Source organism: Cebidichthys violaceus, unplaced genomic scaffold (genome assembly GCF_023349555.1).
Source record: "Cebidichthys violaceus isolate CVI_PGR_0920_01 unplaced genomic scaffold, fCebVio1.0.p SCAF_5, whole genome shotgun sequence".
In the NCBI taxonomy this organism is placed as follows: Eukaryota; Metazoa; Chordata; class Actinopteri; order Perciformes; family Stichaeidae; genus Cebidichthys; species Cebidichthys violaceus.
The window spans coordinates 12,170,711-12,194,521 of NW_027176705.1; the positions used below are offsets into that span (position 1 = coordinate 12,170,711).

The 23,811-nt window shown below is 41.3% G+C and overlaps 2 protein-coding genes across 4 annotated transcripts in view; both read left to right on the forward strand.

The window, feature by feature from the left end:
* The window catches only part of fam189a1 (family with sequence similarity 189 member A1), an 85,701-nt gene extending 73,192 nt beyond the window's left edge, over positions 1–12,509 (forward strand). For both annotated transcript variants that reach the window (XM_068731148.1, XM_068731149.1), the window contains exons 5-12: positions 1,508–1,615; positions 4,542–4,702; positions 7,208–7,343; positions 9,019–9,097; positions 9,190–9,963; positions 10,422–10,493; positions 11,117–11,439; positions 11,703–12,509. In XM_068731148.1, coding sequence (XP_068587249.1) covers positions 1,508–1,615; positions 4,542–4,702; positions 7,208–7,343; positions 9,019–9,097; positions 9,190–9,963; positions 10,422–10,493; positions 11,117–11,439; positions 11,703–11,897 — 1,848 coding nt within the window. In that variant the 3' untranslated portion in view covers positions 11,898–12,509. The remainder of the gene's footprint in view (positions 1–1,507; positions 1,616–4,541; positions 4,703–7,207; positions 7,344–9,018; positions 9,098–9,189; positions 9,964–10,421; positions 10,494–11,116; positions 11,440–11,702) is intronic.
* A 1,113-nt stretch (positions 12,510–13,622) lies between these two features.
* golm2 (golgi membrane protein 2) lies at positions 13,623–23,725 on the forward strand. Of its 2 annotated transcripts, XM_068730682.1 has the most exons (10): positions 13,623–14,710; positions 17,467–17,521; positions 17,686–17,788; positions 18,138–18,228; positions 18,361–18,484; positions 18,711–18,794; positions 19,200–19,484; positions 19,721–19,858; positions 21,343–21,510; positions 22,667–23,725. In XM_068730682.1, the coding sequence occupies exons 1-10, from the start codon at positions 14,384–14,386 to the stop codon at positions 22,741–22,743; spliced, it is 1,452 nt and encodes a 483-aa protein (XP_068586783.1). In that variant the 5' UTR covers positions 13,623–14,383; the 3' UTR covers positions 22,744–23,725. The 2 variants fall into 2 exon arrangements, with proteins under 2 accessions (XP_068586783.1, XP_068586784.1); XM_068730683.1 differs by lacking the exon at positions 21,343–21,510.
* The last annotated feature ends 86 nt before the right edge of the window (positions 23,726–23,811 follow it).

Below are 23,811 nucleotides of genomic sequence, written 5' to 3' on the forward strand. Positions count from 1 at the left end.
AGTGGCAACTGATCCATTTAATATCACAAACGTCAAAGTTAGTGGAAGCGAGTCAAGGGATCTAATTGGCAAAACGACACCTAGCCTGAACCTCCTTTAAAAAGCCCTTTGAACTTTGAATCTTCCCACTCCACCGAGTTCGAGTGGACTGGAAACAGAGTTTAACGAGTTGACAATTCTGTCTGATATCAGCCAAGGGAGACGGCTGTCCTCTCTGCAGCTAATCAGGAGCCTAATACAAGTCAGGGTTTTGTAATGTCACTGTTAATTATGTGCCTCCTGAATCTGGTGAATAATCTGTGCGACAGGCTGGAAAACCCTTTTTGTGTGGTAACAGGAAATTCATATGCCACAATGAACAAGACGGGAAGTAAAGTTTTCATTCCAGTGCTGAAAGTCCCTCCTGTCCTTGTCTTTAAGAAATTATGTTATTACATTCATATATATTTTGGGACAGTTGTGTTTGATTTTTTTTTTTAAATTTAAATATAGATATATCATGATGTTTTTGTTCACCTGTGTGAGTGTAATCTAAGTTTGTGGTTGCAGATGTATGAGCTCGTAAGTTAGATTAACTTCCTCTTGTTTTGAGCTATTTCAATTAAAACAGCCAAAGTCAAAATGTCTGCCACACATTCACCCCTTTTTCTACCAGCTCTCCTCCTCCTCCCTCTCATATTTTGACAGTCTTACACAGTTAAACTCAATAAAGGAGCATGGAGTTACATGTGAGTGGACTGCAGATCCAGTACAAGCTGCTATCATCCTCTCTACTTTTAACATGCTCTCTGTGCAAGGCAGTTGCTATTCCCAGAGCCAATTACCATGCAGGTGGTATTACAGTTCCTGTGCAGGAAATTAATTCATACAGTACAGTTATTATAGGTTAATTTGTCAGGATGTACAGAACACATTATGGTTTAAAAATGGAGCCGCTTAAAGATGATCATCTTCTACTTTTTAGAAGAATAGCACAAATAGCAGCAGTCATACGTCTTTTCTCTGATTCAGTGTGCTGGGCTAGTATTTCACTGGCATGCACATTTATTTCTGCTGACAGATTCAATACTGGTTTGTCCCCTTGTCCACTGCATTGTCAGAGTGTGAATGTGTCTATGTTTTTTGCTTAACCTTGGATGTTAATGAGGTTGTTTTCCCTGATGTCGAATCGTTATGCTAGGCCTCCATGTAGGTAGAAATTGTAAAATAGATCTATTAACATTGCAGATTAGCAATCTTCTTAGTTTTGTGTGGTTGTCTTACTAAACCAGTTATTTGTAGAAGTGCTGTGCTGTTTTGAAGTTGGTTACGACAACGCTGTTTGTGTCGCCTTTTGTGTCTTTAACTTTTGTTCTACATTCACCATATCTGTTCATATCTTTAACTGTCTTCTCTTCCTCTCCTCATCTTCTCTCTTGCACCCTTGTCATTTCTCTTATTTCTCACACTCTTCCTCCTTTCCTTTTGTTCCTCTAACAGTCTCCTCCTCTCCCCTCCTCTCCTGTAGGAGCTGCTGTTCAGCGTATGTGCCCTTAACGTCATCTCCACCATTGTGTGTGCTCTAGCCACTGCCATGTGCTGTATGCAGATGGTCTCGACTGATGTGCTTCAGATGGTGAGTGTGATGGAAGACAGCGTCAATAGATGACCTTCTTTTCTTTTCAGTGACTACCCTGCTGTTAAAAAAAAAAAACATTTTTCAGTCTGGAGATTGCTATCATCAGGTTAGATAAACACATGCAGCTCAGGAACGATTTGCCAACCTTCATCCGTTTTAAGGTAGTGAAGAGGAATATTTGAGTCTTTGGTGAAATCATCCTGCTTGGAAAATACAAGTGAATGTAAACACACACTGTGAAGGTCAATTGCCACAGGACCTCTCTGTGTCCTCCTGCATCTCAAAAATATGTTGGATTGGAAGAAAACAGCTTAACATCTCACTGGGTTTTTTTCCTCAAAGGTACACCGTCCTCAGTGTGACCCTCTTTTATCATTTTATGTGAAACAATGAAACTATTACCAACAGCTGCTTTCTGTCATTAAGGAAATTAGCATGGCCAAGCTCCCTTTGTCTGATGTGTTTCATGCCTCTAAACACATCAGCTGGAAAGGTATAGCAATGCTGCCAACTCAATACCACATGTGAAATGGCTTTGCAGTGATATTTGATGCAAGAGCCGTTTACAAATTTTATGAACTATGCTGTAAATTTTGTGCTTGCTGAAACGAGTCTGGATATTAAAACTGGTGCTCTCGGCTGGAAGTGAAGTTTAATTTGATAACAGGGTGATGTGGCAGGAAATAAGCAGTAATCTCAGCTTTATAGTAGCTAGTAAAATAAATTAAGTTTAACTGGGAGTACAAAGTATAGACATTACATTAGTTGAATCTCCATGCAGGTCACAAGTCAATAAAGATCCATGTATAAATCAGACCTGGCCAAAGGACTGCTGCACATTTATACATTATGGTTATTTTTATATTAGGGATGTTTTCTTCTTCTTTAAAGCTGCTTTAACATTAACAATAGGTCAGCTATGACTTCATGTATGTGAAAGGGGCCGATCATGTTGATGAACCCGCAGAGAATTATCACCTCACTCCTGAGTTCCTCTCAGCTCTACAGATATTTGTTTGCGTCTTTCAGCTCATTGTTTGGGTTTTCAGGTTCACATTTTTGCTGTTTTGTTTCGTTCTCACTGCTCTCATCAGCGTAGTCTCAGTCTCACCATGTAGCTGCTGTTATTGAAAAATATCCAATAAAACCTTTTGTTCGAGTACCTGGCCATCACATCACAAACAGCGGGAAGACAAAGTTAGCAACCAGCTGGTAAACAAAGTGGAGCATACAACAGCTTAAGAGTCAGATATTTCCCTGCAGGAGTCGATGGAGACCAAAGCAGAGCTCGAAGGAGAGTTAGTATCGGACTAACATTCACCAGGTTTCAGAAACACAACTCCAAATGAATAATATTGTTGCTCCACATCTGCAAAACCTGTAAATAAACAACTGTTTGCTAGCTTATCAGCATTACAAAGTGATTATATGTCAGTGTTTTGTTTGCATCTTGTTTCCACTGAGCCCTTTTGGTAAAACAAATCCCTTAATGCAGGTTTAAACAGTGATGACTACATAGATGAATACTTTTTAGATCCCTGGGACAGGATCATAGGGATAAGGCTGTTACTCTTTTATATTAATGACTATTTAGGAAGAGACAGACAGTTGATAAAAATAAATTCATCCAAAGCTGTTTGAATTAAACAGCAGTTAAAAATGGAATGAAAAGTCATTCTCATGTTGACATAAGTACTTAATTCCCTGTGGTCCCTGCTTCAGTGGCCCAATTTCAGGTAATCAAAGCTGTGGACAAATCGTTCTCAGACCTTCTTACTGTCTGTAAGAAGACCTGTGGAGACCTGTAGATATAAATGTGGTGTGAATTTATAAATGTAATGATTGTTGAATTGGGGGCTGTTCTTTTTTATTTGTTTTATTTTATACTAATAATACACTTTAATTAAAACACTTGTACGCTACCTTTCATACAGTAGGTGTAGTAGTTCAAAGTTGTTTACAAGAAATTGAAGAAACTGCATGACTGAACCAAGAAATCAAATGAAAAACAAAAAAGAGGCATCAAATAGTAAGGACAGGTATGCTAAATGTAAGTAAAAGAAAAGAATAAAACATAGGAAGAGAAACAGTTGGTCAAAGGCAGTGCTAAATAAATAAGTGTTTATGCTCATCTGTAATATGTCTTGCAGACATTACATCAATATATGAAAGTAGAAAATTACAGTACACCAAAGCAGACATGTACGCCGGCAGGAAAGCTATAAATTGACGTGGCTGAGCATGGTGGAATCTATTACAGACAGAAGTTTATTTGTATAACACCTTTCAACATCAAGGCAATTCAAAATGCTTGACATAAGACAGAGACACACAAGGCGATATAAAAAGACAATGAAAAAAAGAAACGTCAATAGGATTTTAAAAAGAGTAAAAAAAGATAGAATAATAGATGAAAATAAGCTAAAACTACACAAATCAAACTGTAGAATAAGTAAAAGATACAGGGTTGTGTCTTATTTCTAACCGTCCCCTAGAGTGGCCTCGCTTTCCAATTTACCACAAGAGCTGTTAACCTTTTATTTAGCTCAGTAAATTTAGCCAACTCAATAGCAGCAATGGCAGTTTGGAGATTAGAAAAGCCGACTGGCTCTGACTGGAAAGTTGTCCCACTTATAAACATCTGAGTGTGGAAAGTACATGAGCAGCGCTTTCAGAGCTGCTGTTGAGGTGTCCCTGAGCAAGGCACTTGACTCGCATTGCAGTAAAGCTTGTTCAGTGACTATCAAGCATATATGTGAATAGCTGCTTGAATTAACAGCTGAGAAGTGCTGTGTAAAGAGGCATTAGCTCAGTCATGTCTCCCTGGATGAATTATGGTCTAAAATAATGAATGAACAACAAAGAGTTCAGTATCTTAATGTGACAAAAGCTTGATAATGGTTGTTTTTATGCTGTGTTTCAGTTTATGCCACACAGAGCGCGAGCTCTAAATGCTGACTGTATGACCCCCCATGGAACAATCCTCCACCAAACACTGGACTTTGATGAGTTTATTCCTCCCATTCCCCCACCACCATACTACCCCCCAGAGTACACCTGCACCCCCTCAATGGATGGACAGAGGTGAGAGGCAAAATACTACTCATCAACATCACATCTTCTCTCAGTGCTAACATAAGGTGCTCAGTGCTCCCCAAACTCATGGTGCCAATGTATCTTCTGGGTTATGGGGATTCTTTCAGGGAATACACAATACAAATTGTAATTTGCTAACAAATATTGTTTAAAGTTTACACGACACTAATTAAACACAATAGTCTACTTGGAAATTAGAACCCCCTTTCCAAATGTCTAAATGCACTGTTGTGACTCTTTGTTAAATGTTCAGTGACACTTGACACTGTATCATTTCCCTTACTTAGTGGAAAACTGTGATTGCTGCTGCTTAGTGCAGTATAATTTAAAACAATACAATTCAGCTGTAGTGTCCCCCGTGGTGGAAATGAACACATTCCTAATCTATGTGCGCAGCCAAACTACTATCAATGATCAAGTATATGCAAAGTGCAGGGGAAACCTGAAAATCCTAGTATTTGTTATATTAATTAAGTGAAACAAAAACAACAGGTTAATTGCAGTGAGTATTAGCTACTGATTGCAGTGGGAATAAATGTGTAAATACATATTGTTTTTGCCAAAGACAACATGAAATACTTCCCAGAGAGCAGCAATTCAAGATGGGTATCAAGGTGCTGCTTGATCTTCTTAAAAACACATTGGGCATTGTTTCTGAGATATAGATTTTGTTAAGTATATTTTGAGAACTTCAAAACCCAATGTTGCATTGCTTTAGAGACTCTTCTCAAAATCTTCTGCAATATGTATTGAAACTACAATTCTGCTGGTTGCTGCAAGTGATCAGTAGGTCAGGATACTACACATCCTTGAGTTGCATTCATATCTGCAAGAGGAATGAGTGGGAACTTATAGTCAGACTTTAGCACTGGCATTTCTTTAAGTTGCCAGTTTTACACAATAGCACACACATTTAGGATTTTTAAGGAGCCTATTACTGTAACTTCCTACCTGCCCCTACACAGACACCTGAAATGAATCAGATACTGGTGGTCTATATGTGATGTAAACACGGTCATTATTTGAACAATGAACAGCAATGATTGCAAAGTTATGTGGTGGAAAAAATCCTATACCCGCTTTGCGTGAGTCTTTTCATGCTGAAATAAATAATACCGAAAACCAGGTTGTCTTTTAGGTATTTATTCTCTGCGCAGAGAAGGTTCAATCATCACAACAGAATGTGTACAGTCTCAGTGAGGAAGAACCAAGAAAAAAGTAAACGCACTTTCTTTATACAGAATGAGCAAAGGTGGGGGCCGATGGCCAAAGTTAGACATTTTGGTCTCAGACTTTTGGTCTGAGACTGATAGAAACAACAATGAAAAAATGAACGGCCAGCAACCAAAACAAGCGGCCCAAAGGCCTTGGCAGTGGAACATTCTCATGCAACACAGTTAGTTATCTTTGTGAACAGGCAAGGGAGAATTCTTCTTTTGCACAACAGAGACACGATGAAGTTCAACAAAGTTCAGAACAAAATTACTTATGTGTGAATACAATATACTGAGTAGAAATATATACTAATAAGTAGAAATATATACTACGTAAAAAATTGTCATTACAGTTATTAGAAAGGAAAGAATGACGTCTATTACCTACATTTTCTTGCTACTTTGGTACAGCATCGTCAGTTAAGCAATTTTGTCAGGTTAAAAACTGCTTAAACATCTTTATTAATGTAGACCACCCTAAAATCTCCCATGGTGAATATACAGATGAAAAAAGCAACATTTGCATTCAAATCCAGATCCATCATATTAAGCAGCAGTGGCATGTGTCTGTCTGCTATCAGGCTGTGACCATCACATGTGGTGTATTATCATCCATGGTCAGCTCAGAGCATTTTCCTCTGCTAAGCAGCTGCGACATCCGTGATTCTCAGCTGTTGTGAAAGATCAGTCCAGCCCTCCGTCATCACTACCTTCATTTCTCAGCCTTGCCAGATAGAATGTGCTGCTGCTGAAGCCCTTTGGCAAGAAGCCACATCTGTTTGTCAATTATGCCATCAATATAAACAAGGCAGAGGAAGCATTTATGGTGTCCGTGCCCAGGGCCAGGGATGTGTCATGACATCATCATGCCTCAGATGATTGGTGGGAACTCTCAGGTTGTATTTCATGCTCCGTCACTTTAGAGGAGAATGAGGTTGTAATTAAAAGATATGACTGCACACATGGCTGCTTATTCTTAATTGGCACCACATGAAACAGTGGTGGTGCACATAAAAAATACCATACCCATATATATCTTCTGTATTAGAGTGTTGGGGACAAGAGGATATTTTTCATCCTTTCTTTCTTAATGTTTTATTAGGCAATATTCTGTATTTTTTAGGATGGATTTAGACTTGCTTTGCCAGTTTCTTAAACACTCTGGACTGTGCGACTGGCTCAGTGTACTTGCCAGTCTTTGTATTTCTGTTATTTGAGATATGATTTGTAAATTATTTTTATTTTTTTGATTGAAACTCTGCTGTTATGACCCTGACAGAGGCCTGCACCTGGACTTCCCCCATTCTCCCTTCAGTGCCATCTACGGTGTTCCCATCAACAGTCCAGGGACACTGTACCCAACTGACCTGCCTCCTCCGTATGAGTCTGTGGTGGGACAGACCCCGGCCAGCCAGGTGAGAGCAATCAACAGGCTCTGCCATTAAAACAACATTGTCTCCAGAGGCCTTTGTGGACAACCTTGGCCTGAGGACATTACATTATTTATTTGTTTGCAAAGACAGCAGGCCAATCCATAAGTCAGTCACCATACATTGTACACATGTGCAATAGCAGTAACATTGCTGTCATGCTCCATGATACTGTACTTGGGCACATCAATTCTTAGAGCTAAATGCTAACATCAGCATGCTAATTACTCACAATGGCAATGCTAACATGCTGATGTTTAGCAGGTATAATGTGTATTATGTTCATCTTAGTTTACAGCGTTAGCATGCTAACATTTGCTACTTAGCAGTAAACACAGTACAGATGTTTGGTCATAAAAAAAACTTTAAATTTGACCAGATGGTTCTTACAATCCCTACCCTGGGGTAACATACATGTCTGCACCAAATTGCATGACAATGTATCCAATAGTTGTTACGGCATTTTACTCCAAACCTTAAATGTCAACTTTATGGTGGTGCTAGAATAAAAGTCAGGAGACCAAAGCCATTAGGATTCATCGTAATCATTTATGCCAATCCATGTACTAGATGTCGAGATATTGAAAACTTTGACCTGCTGGTGGTGCAACGCGTAAAGTCAAGGGATCATCAAAGTCATTAGGATTCATCCTCTGGGGACCATGCATGTCTGTAGAAAATGTCATGGCAATCTATCTAGTATAGGTAGAGATATTTCCGTCTGGATCAAAGTGATGGACCAACCAACAAGCCAACGATTGCCATCCAGAGCCAGCAATAAGCCTACTTGCCAAAGATTGTTGGTTGGAAAGAAAAAAATCTTTACAGTTTTTATTTGTGTAGTTTTATAAAGAGATAGTCTTAAGTGAATTGCATAAAAATTAAGTAAGTAAGGTTAAAGATTTTGATGAGATAACCAAAGTTACTTTAACAAACCCAACCAATTTAGCGGCTGTTCTTCTCTAAATTGTTGGCATTTACTCTGGTGTCTGCATTTTGAGATGATGGCTTTCAACTTCATCTGAGTATTTATCTGCTGTTGCTTGACAGTCATGTTGAACTGCAGGCTGAGGCTTCGCTGCATTTCATTGTTCACAGCTAAAAATAACAATCTAATGTGCAAGCAAATCCTTTTATCTTCTACTATATTCTCAGCATCATTTAACACTTTAGGCTTTCAGTCCCTTATTTCCCTTAAACCTGTTAAATCCATGTTCCCTTCACAGTGTCCTTCAAACAGGAATCAGCAGAAGGTTTTCTCACCTGCAATAGATTAGCAGCAGTTGCTTTAAAAAACTAATTGAAGCGGGCAGTGATCGATTGATTGTGTGCGAGAAGAAACTCAGCTGATGATTTCAGGCTCAAGAGCCCGCATGATGTGAAGTTATATGAACGTACAGTATATGTATGTTGTATACTTACATGTAAAAATACATCTAGATATTCCGTTCTACATGATACAGTAGTTTCCTAGAGATCATTTTCTTTAAGTGTGTTGTGGTCTTATAGAGCCCTCTACAGACCAAACTTATGTGTTGATGGTTAGGTGCCACGCAGTAGCTTTTGTGCACTACAGCCTTTTCCTTTATCCGCTTCATACATTTTATTGCAAAAAGTGTTGTTATGTTGTTTGTCTCCACTAATAATGTCTACTTCACAGGTCACCACCAGCATGGAGCAGCAGGCCACCGAATCCAGTCAGTGTGAGAGAAACACAACTGCAGGATTCAGCACTCAGGGTAAAGACAGTTAAGACTGCTGCGAACATTGCAGAGGATTGTCAAATGTCTACTAGAAGTCATGCTGATGATGCTTTTCCCCCTATTCTCAGCTTCGGTGGACAGTGCGTCCCTGATGGTGTCAGAGGTGGCTGATCAGGACCAGACTTGCTCCTCAGAGGACCTGTGCTCCCTGGAGGTCCAGGGCTCTGACTCCTCTCCCTATGGCATGCGCCACACGGCTCCCATCGATGGAAGCTGTAACAGCCTGGAACTTTGTACACGTGACCACCGTGGCCTGCCTAACACTGACGCTCGCCCAAGTGATACAGGTTACAGTGAGTCCTCACACACACAGGATTCTCTGGAGCGCTCTCCGGACTGGTCCTCAGAAAACTTCAGCAACCTGGAGCAGGAGGATTCCACGGACAACACACATCCATGTGGGGAACTCAGGCCTGCGATGCACATATGTGACGAGCTTGCATCAGCCAAACAGTTACCAGAGGAGCCACCTAAAGCGTCAACACACTCCCTCATTAAAGCACGGATGATGAGCCGGAAGCTCACGCTCCCTGTTACTATCCCACCGCCCCCTCAGCCGTGCTCCCCCACCTCCGTGGCCTCCTCTGGTGGAACTTCCGGCATCAGTCCTATGGCTCCTTCTCCTTCCCCTTCCCCTCCTAGCAGGCCACGTGGTCCCAGGCTGTGTTTCAGTGTTTGGTCACCTTCCTCCGCATCGCAGCAACCCCCCTCTACCTCAGCCCAAAGTGGCTGCTCGCCGTCAGAGAGGCCTCGAGTGCTCCGAGCAGCCAGGAGATACCGCAAACTGGCACGCATAGTCCGTTCTACCAGTGACCCTATCTCCTGCACCTCTACGACAGGAAGTGAGTGCAACATTGTTACACAAAATAACAGCTTAAATATTCCATCTATATATTACAAGAGCGATCAGCCTTTTAGAGCTTAAATGATTAGTCAACTTAGCCATCATTTCTGAGTCATCTTTTCATGTTTCAAAGTCCAAACAGTCTCTAGTTATTGATTCTCCAATGTGAGCATTTGCTACTTTTTCTGTTTAGTGTAATTGTAAACTGATCATCGCTGGGTTTTTGGCTGTTGAGCGGACAAAAGAAGACATTTAAAGAAATCACCTTGGACTCTGAGAGAGTGATATTTTATATGCTAAACAACTAATTGATTAAACAAGAAAATAATCAGCAGATTCATTGATATTTAATCTAACCGTTAGAGCCAGCCCTGCAGCCTTTCATTGTCAATAAGCAATGAACAGCTCGTGCCTGCTTTGTTGTGCCCAAACTAAGTTTCTTGTCTCCCTCTACAGGAGAAAATTGTGGCTGCGCCTCTGCAAATACCCCTGCTGCTGAAGATTCACATCATACATCACCAGAGCAAGGTACCATCATAGAAACAATTTTTGTAGTAATTTATTTTCTAAAGAAGCACTGAAATACAACAAATTATAGTAGCAAACAGTTGGTCATCTATGCACTCATACAAGCATTATACTGATGGAAATACGTGCCAGTTCATAATGGATCAGTAATCATCTCATGAGGTCACAAACACAATCCATTTTTACCAGCATTGCAGGAATTTATCAACCCATAGATTTAGCGCATTCACATCCATCCCTACAATTAGACCTGAGGGACAAACTGGTAGCGTGGAGAACTAATTTAACAAACTTTATTGAAACAAATGTTAGTTTCCGTCTCTGTCCGGGGAAAACCGACAGATAATTGGTTATGTTTAATTTTTAGATAAACTGAAGGATTAAATATTTCTTTAATAAAATATTTTAAACCCCATTGGTCCCATTAGATTATCTTAAAAATGCATTATCACAATTAAGTTGGAAACAAAAAAAATCCTAAATGAATTATAACTGAGCTGATAATGAAAATGTGTTACATGAGTGACTTAGAAACCTGATTTCACTTTACCCAAAGCCTTAAATCCACAGGTATTAGCCTTGATTTTTCTAATTGATGTCACATGTTTTTCTTCTCTGTTCAGAGCCAGCAGACGTTACGTCGGGAGTAGTTGGATCTAAACCCAGTCACATAAGTGTCAGGAAGCAGCAAAAGGAGGGCAGGAAAGTTGACATCCACCTTAAATCCCGGGCCCTGCACACACACTCCTCCCACGAACGCCCACACTCCCTGGCTGATTTTAAGATGTACAAAGACACCAAAGTACTGGTGGCCAAGTTCCTGGAGCATTCAAGCTGCACTCTACCTCCTGAAGTCCAGCAGGTTGTCAACAACATCAAGTGTGTCATCAAGTCGGATGAGAAACACATGGAGGAGGCCATTTTTAGTGCCAATGTCATAGATCAGGTAACTGAGTTAGACTAAATGTATAATGTCCAATGCAAAACCAGCAGTTTGTAGGCCTGTTTCTGAAGACGATAAGTAGATATCTGGCTAGCAGCCCTGTGAGGCAGTAATGCTCACTACACACCAGAAAACAGAACAACCTGAGATGGATGAAAATGAATGGTTCAATCATACCATTGTTATGTAAAAACAAACAACACAAAAAGATTACAATAAGATAGCAAATAGCAATGTGTGTCTCTCGTTTATGTTTTGTTGCACAGGTGATGACCCAGCGCGTCATTGGCAGTCCCAGGAAGCGTGGCCATGAGGACCTTCACCTTCAGAGCTGCGGTGCTTTGAGTTCCCCTTCCATGCGCCGTCCAAAACACCTCCCACAAACAACCAGCACCTCCACCAACCCACTGGACTCCCCCTCCTCTGAACAAAGCCTTGAGTGCAAAGAAACGATTCTCTGACCACTCTCCCAACAAGGACCCGAGTCAAAACTCTGAGGGCATTTCAGGATGCTGGTGTTGCAGCCCCCCCCCCCCCCCGTGTGCTGTGAAGCAGATGTCTGTAGAGTAATGAATAACTCTTCCAGCATATTCTCAAAGTGTGACTGCAGCACAGGCAAACTGAAATGATCTCTTACTGTATCTCCTAGTGCCCTGTGAGACCGTGCCAAGTCATCAGCAGAAATGGTAGCAAACTCAGACTGAGCCTGCCAGTGTCTGTAGTGGCTTGTTTCTCATCAGAAAAACAAAAGAATGTTTCTCCCTCAGGGGATCTTTTCTACTGAGTATCATCTCTTAAAAAAAGAAACAAACAGCTGGTAAGTTTGGATTTGTGACTCAAAGACAAAGGAGATTGTGGTATCAGTATTCCTAAGAAATATGTTTGTAATAAACTGTGAACTGAATGGACTGGGCGTTACGAGCCATTGTTTGCAGACTTTGTGGAATTGTTACTGATTGGGTGGTGAATATTTTCTGGTGTCGCTGGTTCAAGAACATCACAGATGTGGATTATTTAACTTACCTCATTGTGTTACAATTCTTATCAGTGTTACAATAAAATATCAGTTTATATCTTGTGGTTTGTGTTCTTACTTCAGTGCATGTTTTTGGATCATGTATGTCAGCTGTATGTGTTAGCATTTTGAACATCTAGTCACTTTGAACAGGACTGGCCAAAATAATAGAAACATAGGAAAATACAATAGCCTTTCCATAACGTTGGTGAAACTATAATGTGTTTTTTAAGAGAGAGGTGTTATTACTAAATGGAAGCCGTGACAACGTGCGGCTGATATTGTTCCCCCCCCAGTGAGTCTGTGTGTGTCTGTTTCTATGTCTGTGGACATATTTTGTCAATGCAATAGCAAGATGCTGTCATTAAACTTTACAGGTGTGTGAACAAAATGATGGCTGCGTTTGAAGATGGGTGTAGTCTGAGCAAGGGTGCAGAAAGTAGGGGGGTTGGAAATGGGGAAGGGGCCATTGGCCAAGATGGTCTCCAGTTACTTATTATCCCCACAAAAATCAGAAATAATCTGTAAGTAAATTACACAAAATTGCATAAAGACGGTTATGTTTAGATTTAAAGATCTTATTCCAAGGTCCCAAAAATGTCTTTTCTATTAAAAATGACACAATTTTATTTTTCACTACACAAAGAGGAAACAAATAGTATCTTCATTTGATAACAATAGACAATTGTTTTTTCTGCTGCTGATAAGGGTATAACCTGTTAATGAGAAGTAAGGCTCCAGGTTTGAATGGGCTCAATATATCTATTTAAAATACTGTCGAAGCAAAGCATTTGTATGCTTTTGTTTACAAGACTACAAACAACATTTGCTTAAATCAAGAATATTTTCCCTGATGTCATAACTGTAAAGTGTTCTTCAACTCAACCATGTGCTTCCGGTCTTTGGGCACTACTCGCGATGTCCAAGTCGTTTCATACAGGACTATCACTTTCACAGTGTGGCCGATGATTTTCATTCATCTTTTAAGACATATGTGTAAACCTTAAGCCTACAGCGTACAAACGTGTTTGTATAAGCTAACCAATGCCATCAAGAAATGAATGCCACGCTTTTCTTTGTGCTGCTAAATGCTCAATCTTGACCTTTATTTTGAAATATGGGTATCTTTTTTAGCAGAGAGCGGAAGTTGCACAGACGGAATACAGCGAGCTTCACAGCACACAAATCAGGTTTAGCAGGCAGCGAAAGGAAGAGATTGTGATGCAAAGCTTGTGTCCGTAGTGATTTGTTAGCATTTGGTTATTGATATTACAAGGATTACATCCGCAAGAAGAGACGATACTTTTCTGTCTGACAGTCGTTAATTGTGTTGTCGCATCTACCGTTGTTGCTAGCTAGTGTGAAGTCGTTAGCTGGACAGCGTTAACGTCAATAGGAGCTAACAACGTGAGGTCGGAAGATAAAACCATCAGTGGTCGATTCTGTGATTAAAGTAGCTCCGCACGTCTGTGTGTGTGTAGTCCTACTGGGCTTATCGGGTCCCATAGAAAACAAGTAGCCGGAGGCTGGCGTTATATAGCTCGCTGTATGATTTGTATTTGCACTCTCTGCCACGGTGCCGTGTAGCCGTCCACGTCTAGTCTCGTCTAACGTTGCCAGCTGAGCTAGGCCACGTCCCCGCGGGCGGATTTCATCTAACCTAGTGACGTTGGTACGAATTGCAGAGAAGATGCCCAGTGTGCGGAAGGAGGAAGGAGATTAAAGGACCCGTAGCAATGTGACAAGTCATGAACGTGCACGACTGTCCGTCTCTGTAGTGTTTGCTTTTTGTTTTTCCCGAGCGGTTGCCGCATATCCACGGCATGTCACGTAGACGGATGTGTTTTACAGCGAGGGAGACTGCTCTCATTGAGCTCTTGTAGGTTGCAGTAACAACCTGAAGCAACGTCACACTTTTTGGGGTTTTTTGAAATGGTTGGGTTTGGTGCAAACCGACGCGGAGGCCGCCTCCCGTCCTTCATCCTCATCTTCTTGATGTTGATCATCGCCATACTGTCTTTCAACTACTGGACAGTGACCAACAAGCACAGCCGCTTGCTGGACGAGCTGGTGGAGGTACAGACGCAGGTGAAGCGCACCGACGCGGCGCGCAGCCGGCTGGAGAAGCGGAACTCTGAGCTGATGGTGCAGGTGGACACGCACAAGAAGCACATCGACCAGAAGGAGGGAGACTACAATGTGCTGGAGAACAAGCTGCAGGCCCGGGAGACTATCATCAAAAAGTGCGCGGATGAAAAGGTAGAGTAGCAATGTCTGGTCCCAACCCCGGTTTTATTTCACTGGTGCTGTTTTAACTGAAAGCTAACAGGAGGAGGAATGATCAGAGGGTCCACGTTGTGCTGCACGCAGAAACAGGTGACCAGAGTTTCCACAGAGTGAGGGAAAAGCCCTCTGAGTTAACCCCCCTGAGGTAAAGCTAGGTGTCAGTATCACAGTGGGTTTTTGATTCAATACCTCTGTTTTTAATTCTTTGTGTCATCGGCATTACTCTCGTTCAATATGTACTCTGTAGGTGTGGTTGGTATGTTCTCTGAGAGAGCAAATAATAATGGGGAAGAAAAAGCAGGTTCCTCTCACTAAACTAGTCAGACAACTTTAGATGAGCATTACTTAACTGTAATGCAACAGGTAAAAGGTCATACTTCCATCACATCTAGTCTCATCACAATATCCACGTTGTATTGCTATGATCTCACTCGATATCAGATGCAGCATGTACAACTTGTGTGACCCATGATGGACGGAGGTCATCTTTATGTACTTTGAAGGGGCTAGGTGATGGAGTCCTCATGGAGATGGCGATGGAGTAGTCGTCTGGTACCAAGTGGCAGACGATATATCAACTTGTCCTTGACTTGGAAACTCTTTCCTCCTCCTCAGAACCAGAGATCTGCTTCACCAACATTGCATTTTTATTTCGTCTTTTAGAAAATTGCAGCTCATAGCTCTCTCATGTGTGTTCCTTTTAGGGTCTGTTTAAGGAAAAAAAAAAAGTGTAATGTTGTTTCACTGTGCCCATGCCTCTAAGCCACCTATAATATATTTAAGTGTGGCACGTCCGTATGCTCCACAAGGCATTTCCCACCTCTTGTACTGCGCAGTAGCCCAGCCGGCAATTCACTGTGTTTTCAGTCCCAGCACCCTCTGAACATCAGTGTGTGTCCAGATGCCCTGGGAGACAATTAGACAACAGATGGACAGGGAGGTCATTTGCATTCAGTCTGACATGCTTATTTCTCATAGACAGGCATACATTTGTTTAACTTATCCTGTGTGTGATGTCATAGTCTTACTTTGGGACCAGGGAGATAATGCTGCTTATAATAGGCCACACATATAATGATATATGATATCATTATATACTGTACATGCTCAGCAAACAAGGTCTGGAGTTTAAACCAGCCAGTGCTCTTTAAAAATGAAGAGCCAGTAGTGAAAAAATGATCTTGGATGGATAATAATCGTAGTCACCGATCAGCCTAATGGGTACCAATGTTATTCTGAATCGAATCTTCCGCTTACATCACACGCTGTTTGTGAACCCAATCCAATATTCTGTGGCCAAATCAAATCGGAGCAAATCAATGGCCCTGTAGCAGTTAGCCTTCTGTTCAGTTACCCGTTATGCTGGCACTGTTTAATCTTCTACAAACAAACATGTTTTACTGACAATTTTATGTTTTTATTCTAAATATGCATTCATCATTTTACACTGTTGCACTATTTGTGTAAGAGATTTAAAAACAAATGTAGCCAAGAGGTTCAGTTTTGTTCTTGTTGAGGCGAGTATAGATGGTGACGTGTGGAATAAAGAGAAGTCTAAGCTCCCTGGTTTCTTATAGTAACTCCGGTATCCTGCTCCCTGTTTACATAATCTAGATAAGGGAAGGCGTTAAACGGCAGTTGTTCCACTCATTTCTTTTGTCCACAGCCTAGCCCTGTTCCAACAGATGTATGCTACTGAGAGGCCTGCAATGCAGAGAAAAAAGGGGACAGTTGAGTCTTGTATGTCTTCCACACCGTACAGTATACACAGTCGTGTACACATTAGACTCAAGAATAAATCATACCTGACCAGTTTATACAGTCTGGTCGTGTTGTCTATACAGCAGTTAACCCCGTGTGAGGAAGTGACAGGACGAGGCTTTAGACATTACAACAGTTGACATTGATGCTGTATTTCCTGTCCACTCTTTCCTCACTGTCTTCTGTCTCAGTCAGTTAAAACTCATTCAAGAACTCAAGACAATCACAACGGACTCCGAAGGTGACAAGCTTTTTGGAATTGAGGGGTCAAAAGCACAATTAACTTCTCCACTGTCCATTAATATAAACGTTCATTGTTTTGCTAAAATATGGTTAAATGCGCTTTCTTTTCTATTTCCTCCCTCGCTCCACCGGTAATTGGGCCTGTCGTCATCTAGAGGACAAAACCAGTTTTTCGGGTATCACTTAATACTCCAAGGTCCACGTTTCCCTCCCCTCTACCTCCCTTCTTAACTTGCTTTCTCTCTCCCTTCAGTGTCACACCAGTACTGTTTATTTACAGAGCTGTTCTATTGGATTGCATTACATTATGCTGAGGTTTCTATTTTCCTGGTCTTTCAGTGAGCCTAAGAAAAACATCATAAAGCAGTTATGTTTGAGCTACAAACTTCTGTGCTGGTATTTACTTCAATACCCGTATACATCCTAAAACATTGCTTGCTCAGCATGAGATCAGGCATTTAGATGACCTCTGATCTACCACGTACTGATTTGGATAGGCAGGAATGTATTGCCACGTTGAAGCTACTACTTAAAATGTCACAGTGGATGTCATCTGTGCTGTGATGCCTTGTTACAAAAGAAAAACAAGACCTGCTCCCCCTTGTTTCCCTCGCAGTGATAGTGTCCCTGTCTCCCTGTTAGTAAGGGTGTAAAAGAGGTAAATGTATTTAGCTCTCCTTCAGATAATGAGATTCTTAAACCGGTTTTCTCTCTAATCTGTACAGATGAAGGTTCAGGGTGACGTCACAGCCCAAATGATGGAACTCCAGAGGCTGAAAGGTAGGATTTTAGCCCCGTTTGCCCAGCAGAGGGCACTCTCCAACCAGAAGCCCTCAATGGAGGATTTGTAATGATAAGAAAGTCTCCTCCTGAAACATACTTCACTAGCAGACAAGGACTAAACCTCTAAAATGCAGTGTCTGCGTTTGTGTTGCTGTTAACAGAGCAGCTGAAGGAGCTGAAGCAGGAGTTTATGAAACAGGAGGAGCAGCTAAGAGAGGTGAAGAAAAACAGCACTACCTCGGAAAGAAAACTGGAGTATGAGAGGTAGGTTAAGTTAAAACTTAGTGATTGCCCTTTGGGTTTTACCCACTTATAGGATATGTGGCATGATGTCTAAAACATTTTGCAAAATATGAATGTGTGCCTCTCTTCTTTTTTTTTTTTTTTTTTTAATGGAATATTCACAATAATTCTTTGATTTTAGGTAATTTCTTATCGGAATATCCTCTTCACTTGTCTCTTTATGAGGCTGATTTGATCTCTGATGTTTCACTTATATTGTGTGACATAAAGGTTTTAGCTCAAAATGTATTTTTCCCGAATCAGTCTTGTAACGTGGTGAACCTATCCCAGAGTCTGTGGATGAAACCTATGGGGTATATGTGTTGCTTAGTTTACAGTGTGGCCGTCAGATCGCACAACTGAAAGAAGAGTATGAAGAAACAAAAAAGACCCTGGAGGAAGAAGCATCAAAGCTAAGACAGGTTAGTTTTGATTAAAATCTCCACAAATGTACTGACAATAGCGTTGAAGCCCCTCTATTCAGTAAACACGGCTTCTTCTTCTCTCCATTTTCCATATGCTGCTCTTTCTGATTCATCTTTTTACTTTTTCAGAGTGTGATGGACGGCCAAAAGGGTGCAGTGGCGGGTAGACGTGCAGAGGGATCCCCCGGGGTGGAGATGGTTGGAGAGCGCCATACAGTGGCCACTCACCGGCACGACAGTCCAGATTTAAAAGGTACGGTGGCTGTGAACGCATCAACCAAATCCTTTATATTGCTATGCACTTACACACTACATGTAGTATGTGATTGCTGGAAGAATTTCATTGATATCATAATTACACTCTGTTAGTTTCCTGTGTGTTATTACGGTCTAGATAACTGTGAAACAGGGAACATATCAATCTATTTTAAAGTCAACCTATCCACTAACTAGGTCACATTCCTTTTGCTCTGTTGCAGAAGAGATGGGTAAGCCTGGCAGTGATGCTGGCATGCCTGGTATTGAAGACAGTGAGGTGGGGAAAATCGACGATGTTCAATTTGGTAAGCAGTGGTCCAAAGTTTAAGAGTAATTGTTAGGCTGGCACACCCAGTGAAGTCATGACTGGTGAAAATGATGTCGAGGGTGCATACATTTACCATGACATTTTTAAAGCAGTGTGGGGAGAGCGAGGTCAAGTAAAACAATAATAAAGATGTGGAGATTGATTAGGCTTTAAATTTGAGCTCATTTGCGGCCTTATGATTTTAGAATCTGTGACTTGTTGAGAGGACTACAAACAACCAAGAGTGAGAGAATTAAACTCAGCCTGGACAAACACACCAGCAAATGAATCTTTGTAGTTTACCGGTTAAAAACTGTGAAATTGAAACCAAAACTGTCTTCTGTCCTTGTGGCGAGTAAAAGACAAACATTCTTTCTCACTTTGCCACTTCATTTATCCACAGCCTTGAAGAAACCAGCCATAACTCAGAAGCACGATGAAGCTCCTGATGTGGTTGTCGGAGCTGGTGCTGGCCCTGGCCCTGGAGTCGGGGCAGCCGATGGCCCCGGGGGCCAAGGCCTGTCCCTGGACCAGCCCGGGCTCCAGCAGGACAGAGTGGAGGGCCGAGCAGCAGTGGTCGCATCTCTGGGCGTCATCAAACAGGCAGACAAGCCCATAGTGTTTGAAGAAGACAACAAGGCAGGTATCAAGGCAGACGAAGTGGGAGAGCAGCAAAGACAACTTCAAGGTACAGAATGCACCACTTTCTTGTCTAATAGCCTTTCCTTTGAGTCCTTTGAGTCTTTAGGCATGTGTTTATTTCAGGCAGGAGCAGATAACTGTTATCTTGGTATAGTAGGTTTAACACACTGTGCTTTATCAATAAGAGGTTATAAAAAGATATACATTCATTTGCCGTTGATTGTAAGGTAGTTTGCAAGGCATCATCCGCACAACCGAACCTAACCTCTTTCTTATTGTCAGCTCCTGATAATGTCAAGGGTGACCGTGACCACTTGAAGATGATTCCTCTGCCCCCCAACCCTGCCCAGGTGCCCAACCCCATCCAGCCTCACCACACCCAAGACCAAGCTCCAGCAGCACCAGTTCACCACCGCCAAAGTGAGTTCCTCCTCAACACTTTGAAAAGAGTGACTCATTTCCATGGGGGGTTGTGGTTGGAGGGGTGGGAAAAATATCATTGTACATGGAAAAAGTACAAGCACAGCCAAACTTGTGTTAGCTCTGCCTTTGTGCTTAGCTGCTGCCTCCCAGCTCTCTGTGATATTTGTCAATGCGGGGACTGAAATACAATTTCGGGTCATGCCATCTGTGTGAATATTGCCCATTACTAACCGGTTACACCCCCCCACCCCTACATCACACATTTTCATGAAAGTTAGTGAATATAAGTCATGTCTGAACATGGCTAGGAGCACCGTCAGGGAGGAGAGAGAGGGCTCAGTTGCAGAGGAGAGGAGACCAATGACACACACCTGGCTCCCAGATGATCCTTTCCTGCTGCCTGGCTTCTGCTCTGCTGCCTTTTCTCCCTCCTCCTCCTCCTCTGTTTTCATATTTTCTATTTTTTCATCTTCCTTACACGTCCACCTCATGCTCTGCTGCTTAAAACACTAACTGCATTCAGTTCACGTCTTCATTTTGTTTTTCTTTGTATCTTCTGCCTCTGATTTAATTATACTTGCATCCCATTATAGCAAATTAACACCCAACACCCACCAGATGTCTCATTTTTGGCAGTGTTGGGTGCTCACCAGACACTTGCTCAGAAAATATCGAGTCCCACCCAACAGTACTGTCTATAATCAGATGGGAACATAAACAGCCTTAGATGCCTGTGTGATTGAGATCGGCAATCATTATAGATCAGAGGCAAAAATGCTATTTTGAGTAAAGGTTTATTTATACATTGTACATATCTTATGACCACTTTTTCTTATTGGCAACTTTCGGAACCTCTGATCAAGTCATTTTAAATGGCAAAATATTGTAAATTATAAGACTGTAAAATGCCATTGTTCCACGTGACTTGCTCATATTCACAACATCCAGTAAAATACATCCACTTGCTTTTGTTTTTAGATTTATTTTAACACTTTAAACATTCATCAACTATTGGTTTATAGCATATAGAAAAACTTACTCTATCTGTGGCTTAAAAAAGAGCTGAGTAAACACTCCTCACAGTACCAACATCAACAAAACATAAGATAGGATTCACAGCAGGGCTATTGTTTTTGATTGATTGGATTGTAAGGATGATTAAACCGGTAACTCAATTAGCGCTCTGTGCTCTCCAGATTTCAAACAATCCCTCATTACAGAGGAACCCTATTTGTTTCCACTTGGCTGTCTGCTTTCAAGTCCATGATTGACTCTCCTTTACTCTTCAGAAACGCTTGTCTTCTAATTACAGTCTGCCACTGTGTATTCATTCACCTCATCATCTTTTGTCATCCTCTTCATGCGATCACTTATTCCTTCTTGCATCCATTATGCAGTATTCCTCCCATTCCTCCCTGTCTTCCTACAACTTGCCTCCGCTTCCCTCCCTTCCTGATGAGGCCCTTCTCTGCCTCCTGCAGGCCGGTTCTTTGATGAGAACGAGTCCCCAGTAGATCCGCAACACGGCTCTAAGCTAGCGGACTACAATGGGGATGATGGGAACGTGGGTGAGTATGAGGCCGACAAGCAGGCTGAACTGGCCTACAATGAGGAAGAGGATGGTGATGGTGGGGAGGAAGACGTTCAAGGTGAGCCAGGCCGGGGGACTGGACTGCCTGTCCAGATGTGTATCCACCATTCCTCCCTTGCTCCCTCCCTCCTTCCACCCCTGTCCTGCTGCCGCGCCTCTGCATTTGTCTCGACAGTTAGAGGAGCTCACAGTACCCTGAGTTTGGTCCTTGAATCCATCATAAACCAGAGATGATTAAATACTATGACCGAAACACCTTCAGGGTCCAAGCAGGACCGCTTTGTATGCAGTTCAGGCATTGTTTACTGTGTAGGAACAGTAACAATCTTAGCACCCTATTGTCCTATGTATGGAGAAAACTTACGGTTCTGTGAGAGTAAGTGTCCATCTAGTATTTTCTCTCCTGCCTGTGCTTCCTTTTAGCTATACCACCTGTCTGTGCCCACCAAACATCTGACCCACATCTAGACCAGTAGATAAATATAGCTCACTGTGTTTGTGAATGTGTCTCTGTTCTCCTTGAAATATTGAAATGCATGCCCATGTTTTTATTATTTCCTGTTGTTTCCTTCCATACATTTTTCTGATTGCCTATTAGATTAGACTTTTAGTATTTGATAAGAATGTAACAGTACTACATTTGGAGAGTTGTGTTACATGGCTGTGATTTGTCATTGGTATCTGTTATATCTGTGTTGAACTGTTCAGTTTGTCTACAGTCTGATTTCAATAAAAATCTAGGATGTTCTTATTTTAATGACCGACAAGGAAGCTAATAATATGCTAGATAAATGTAGGAAGCATTCCTCCCAAAATTACATGTATCCATCTTATACATTTCTTCTAGATTAATACATTGTTAGAAAATCAGGAGGACTGTGTAAAAAAAAAAGGGACGGTGAGTCCTACGTTGTTCTCTCATGATGGACCTGACCATCTTTAAACACCGTTCAGACTTAAACCTGAAGTCAATGTTTTATTTCAAATCCAGTGTGCTGAAGTATGTCAAACAAAAAACTTAAATCCTGAAATTTCCTGACTGCCCTGTTGGTTTCTTTATGGATGCACTGAAACCGTTTGGAATCAAGCGTTTGATGTGTTTGGATTGATGGGGAGGACATGTATATTAAAATATAAGTGTTATCTGATAATGGTTACAGCACTTCATTCTATTATTAGATGTCTAATGGTTGTGTTGCTTTCTTTTTTTCCAGATGACGATGATCGAGACATGCAGGGAGACCGAGCTGTGGATTATGGGAAAAGACATCAAACCATTGACATTCTTTGAACGGGAACTTGTACAGCCGTAACTAATTAAAAACATTGAGACCTTCCTCTACAACCCAAGGTCTTTCCTTGAGAAAATAGTTTGAACATCAATATGTTTAAGACTTTCTAGGGTTCATCCTCAATGTCGCGGACTATTTTGAAAAACAGACATTGCAACTAATGAATTAATTCTGAATAACGTACCATAATACAAAGGGAAAAAAATGATGGCATTGTCCTGAGCTGCTGTTGATTTGCTAATGGTTCTAGGTTGAGGCAGTAGATATGATACGATGTACACTGACTGTTGAGTTTTGTTATTTGATAACTGCCTCAGTCTGTAATGGAGGGATTTGAAGACCCCTGTTGACTCGCAGCTGAACTTTGAGGTTTTTTTTTTTTGGTTGCTATTTTTCTCAACAGGTTGCTGTTGCTTGATATAAACAAACTCTCCACCTGAGATGTTTATCAAAGAGACTAATCCAGCGTTCTGCCTTTCTAACATAATTTTGGGACTTTTGACATGGAAGACCATTTTTTTTCGTTTTACAGGAGTGGGAATGCATTGCAAATGCCAAGGACCTTGCTTCTGGCCTATTAAATCAATTTCTTTTCTTGGTGACAGACACTCGAAAGTGCTCCTCGTTCTGTTTTCTTTCTATGATGCCATTGCATGCATTTGAAACTTTTTAGTAATAATCAACTGAGTAAAATACCGATGCTTAAGCAATACTTAGAGCGATGTTAGTATCCTCCAGTGTGCAACGATTAACCAAGCACATATAGAACTGACGTACTGTACACATGCTTCCAGTAATGAGGTCTCTCCTTAAATAATGTAGATTAACCGTTACCATTTGTACCGAGGAAAACCTAATTCCCCACCTTTTAGGGAAATCTGTGAACATGGAATCAGTTCTGTCTGTGCAACCAGGAAAATTGGTTTCTCATGGAAAGGCACATTGAATGTAATTTAATTTTATTAAAGGTGATGCTTCATGTCTTTTGTCAGTTGTGATAGTGCTTCAGAGTCAATGTAGTTGTCACTCAGGTGATACAGCTTTTTATGTTGGTTGCTGAATGTCTT

Excerpts from the sequence above, each read along its gene's own strand:
- golm2 (XM_068730682.1), top strand. The coding sequence starts at position 14,384 with ATGGTTGGGTTTGGTGCAAACCGACGCGGAGGCCGCCTCCCGTCCTTC. Across the intron at positions 19,859-21,342 it reads ACCAGTTCACCACCGCCAAA|GCCGGTTCTTTGATGAGAAC; the intron begins GTGAGTTCCTCC and ends TGCCTCCTGCAG. Across the intron at positions 21,511-22,666 it reads TGGGGAGGAAGACGTTCAAG|ATGACGATGATCGAGACATG; the intron begins GTGAGCCAGGCC and ends CTTTTTTTCCAG.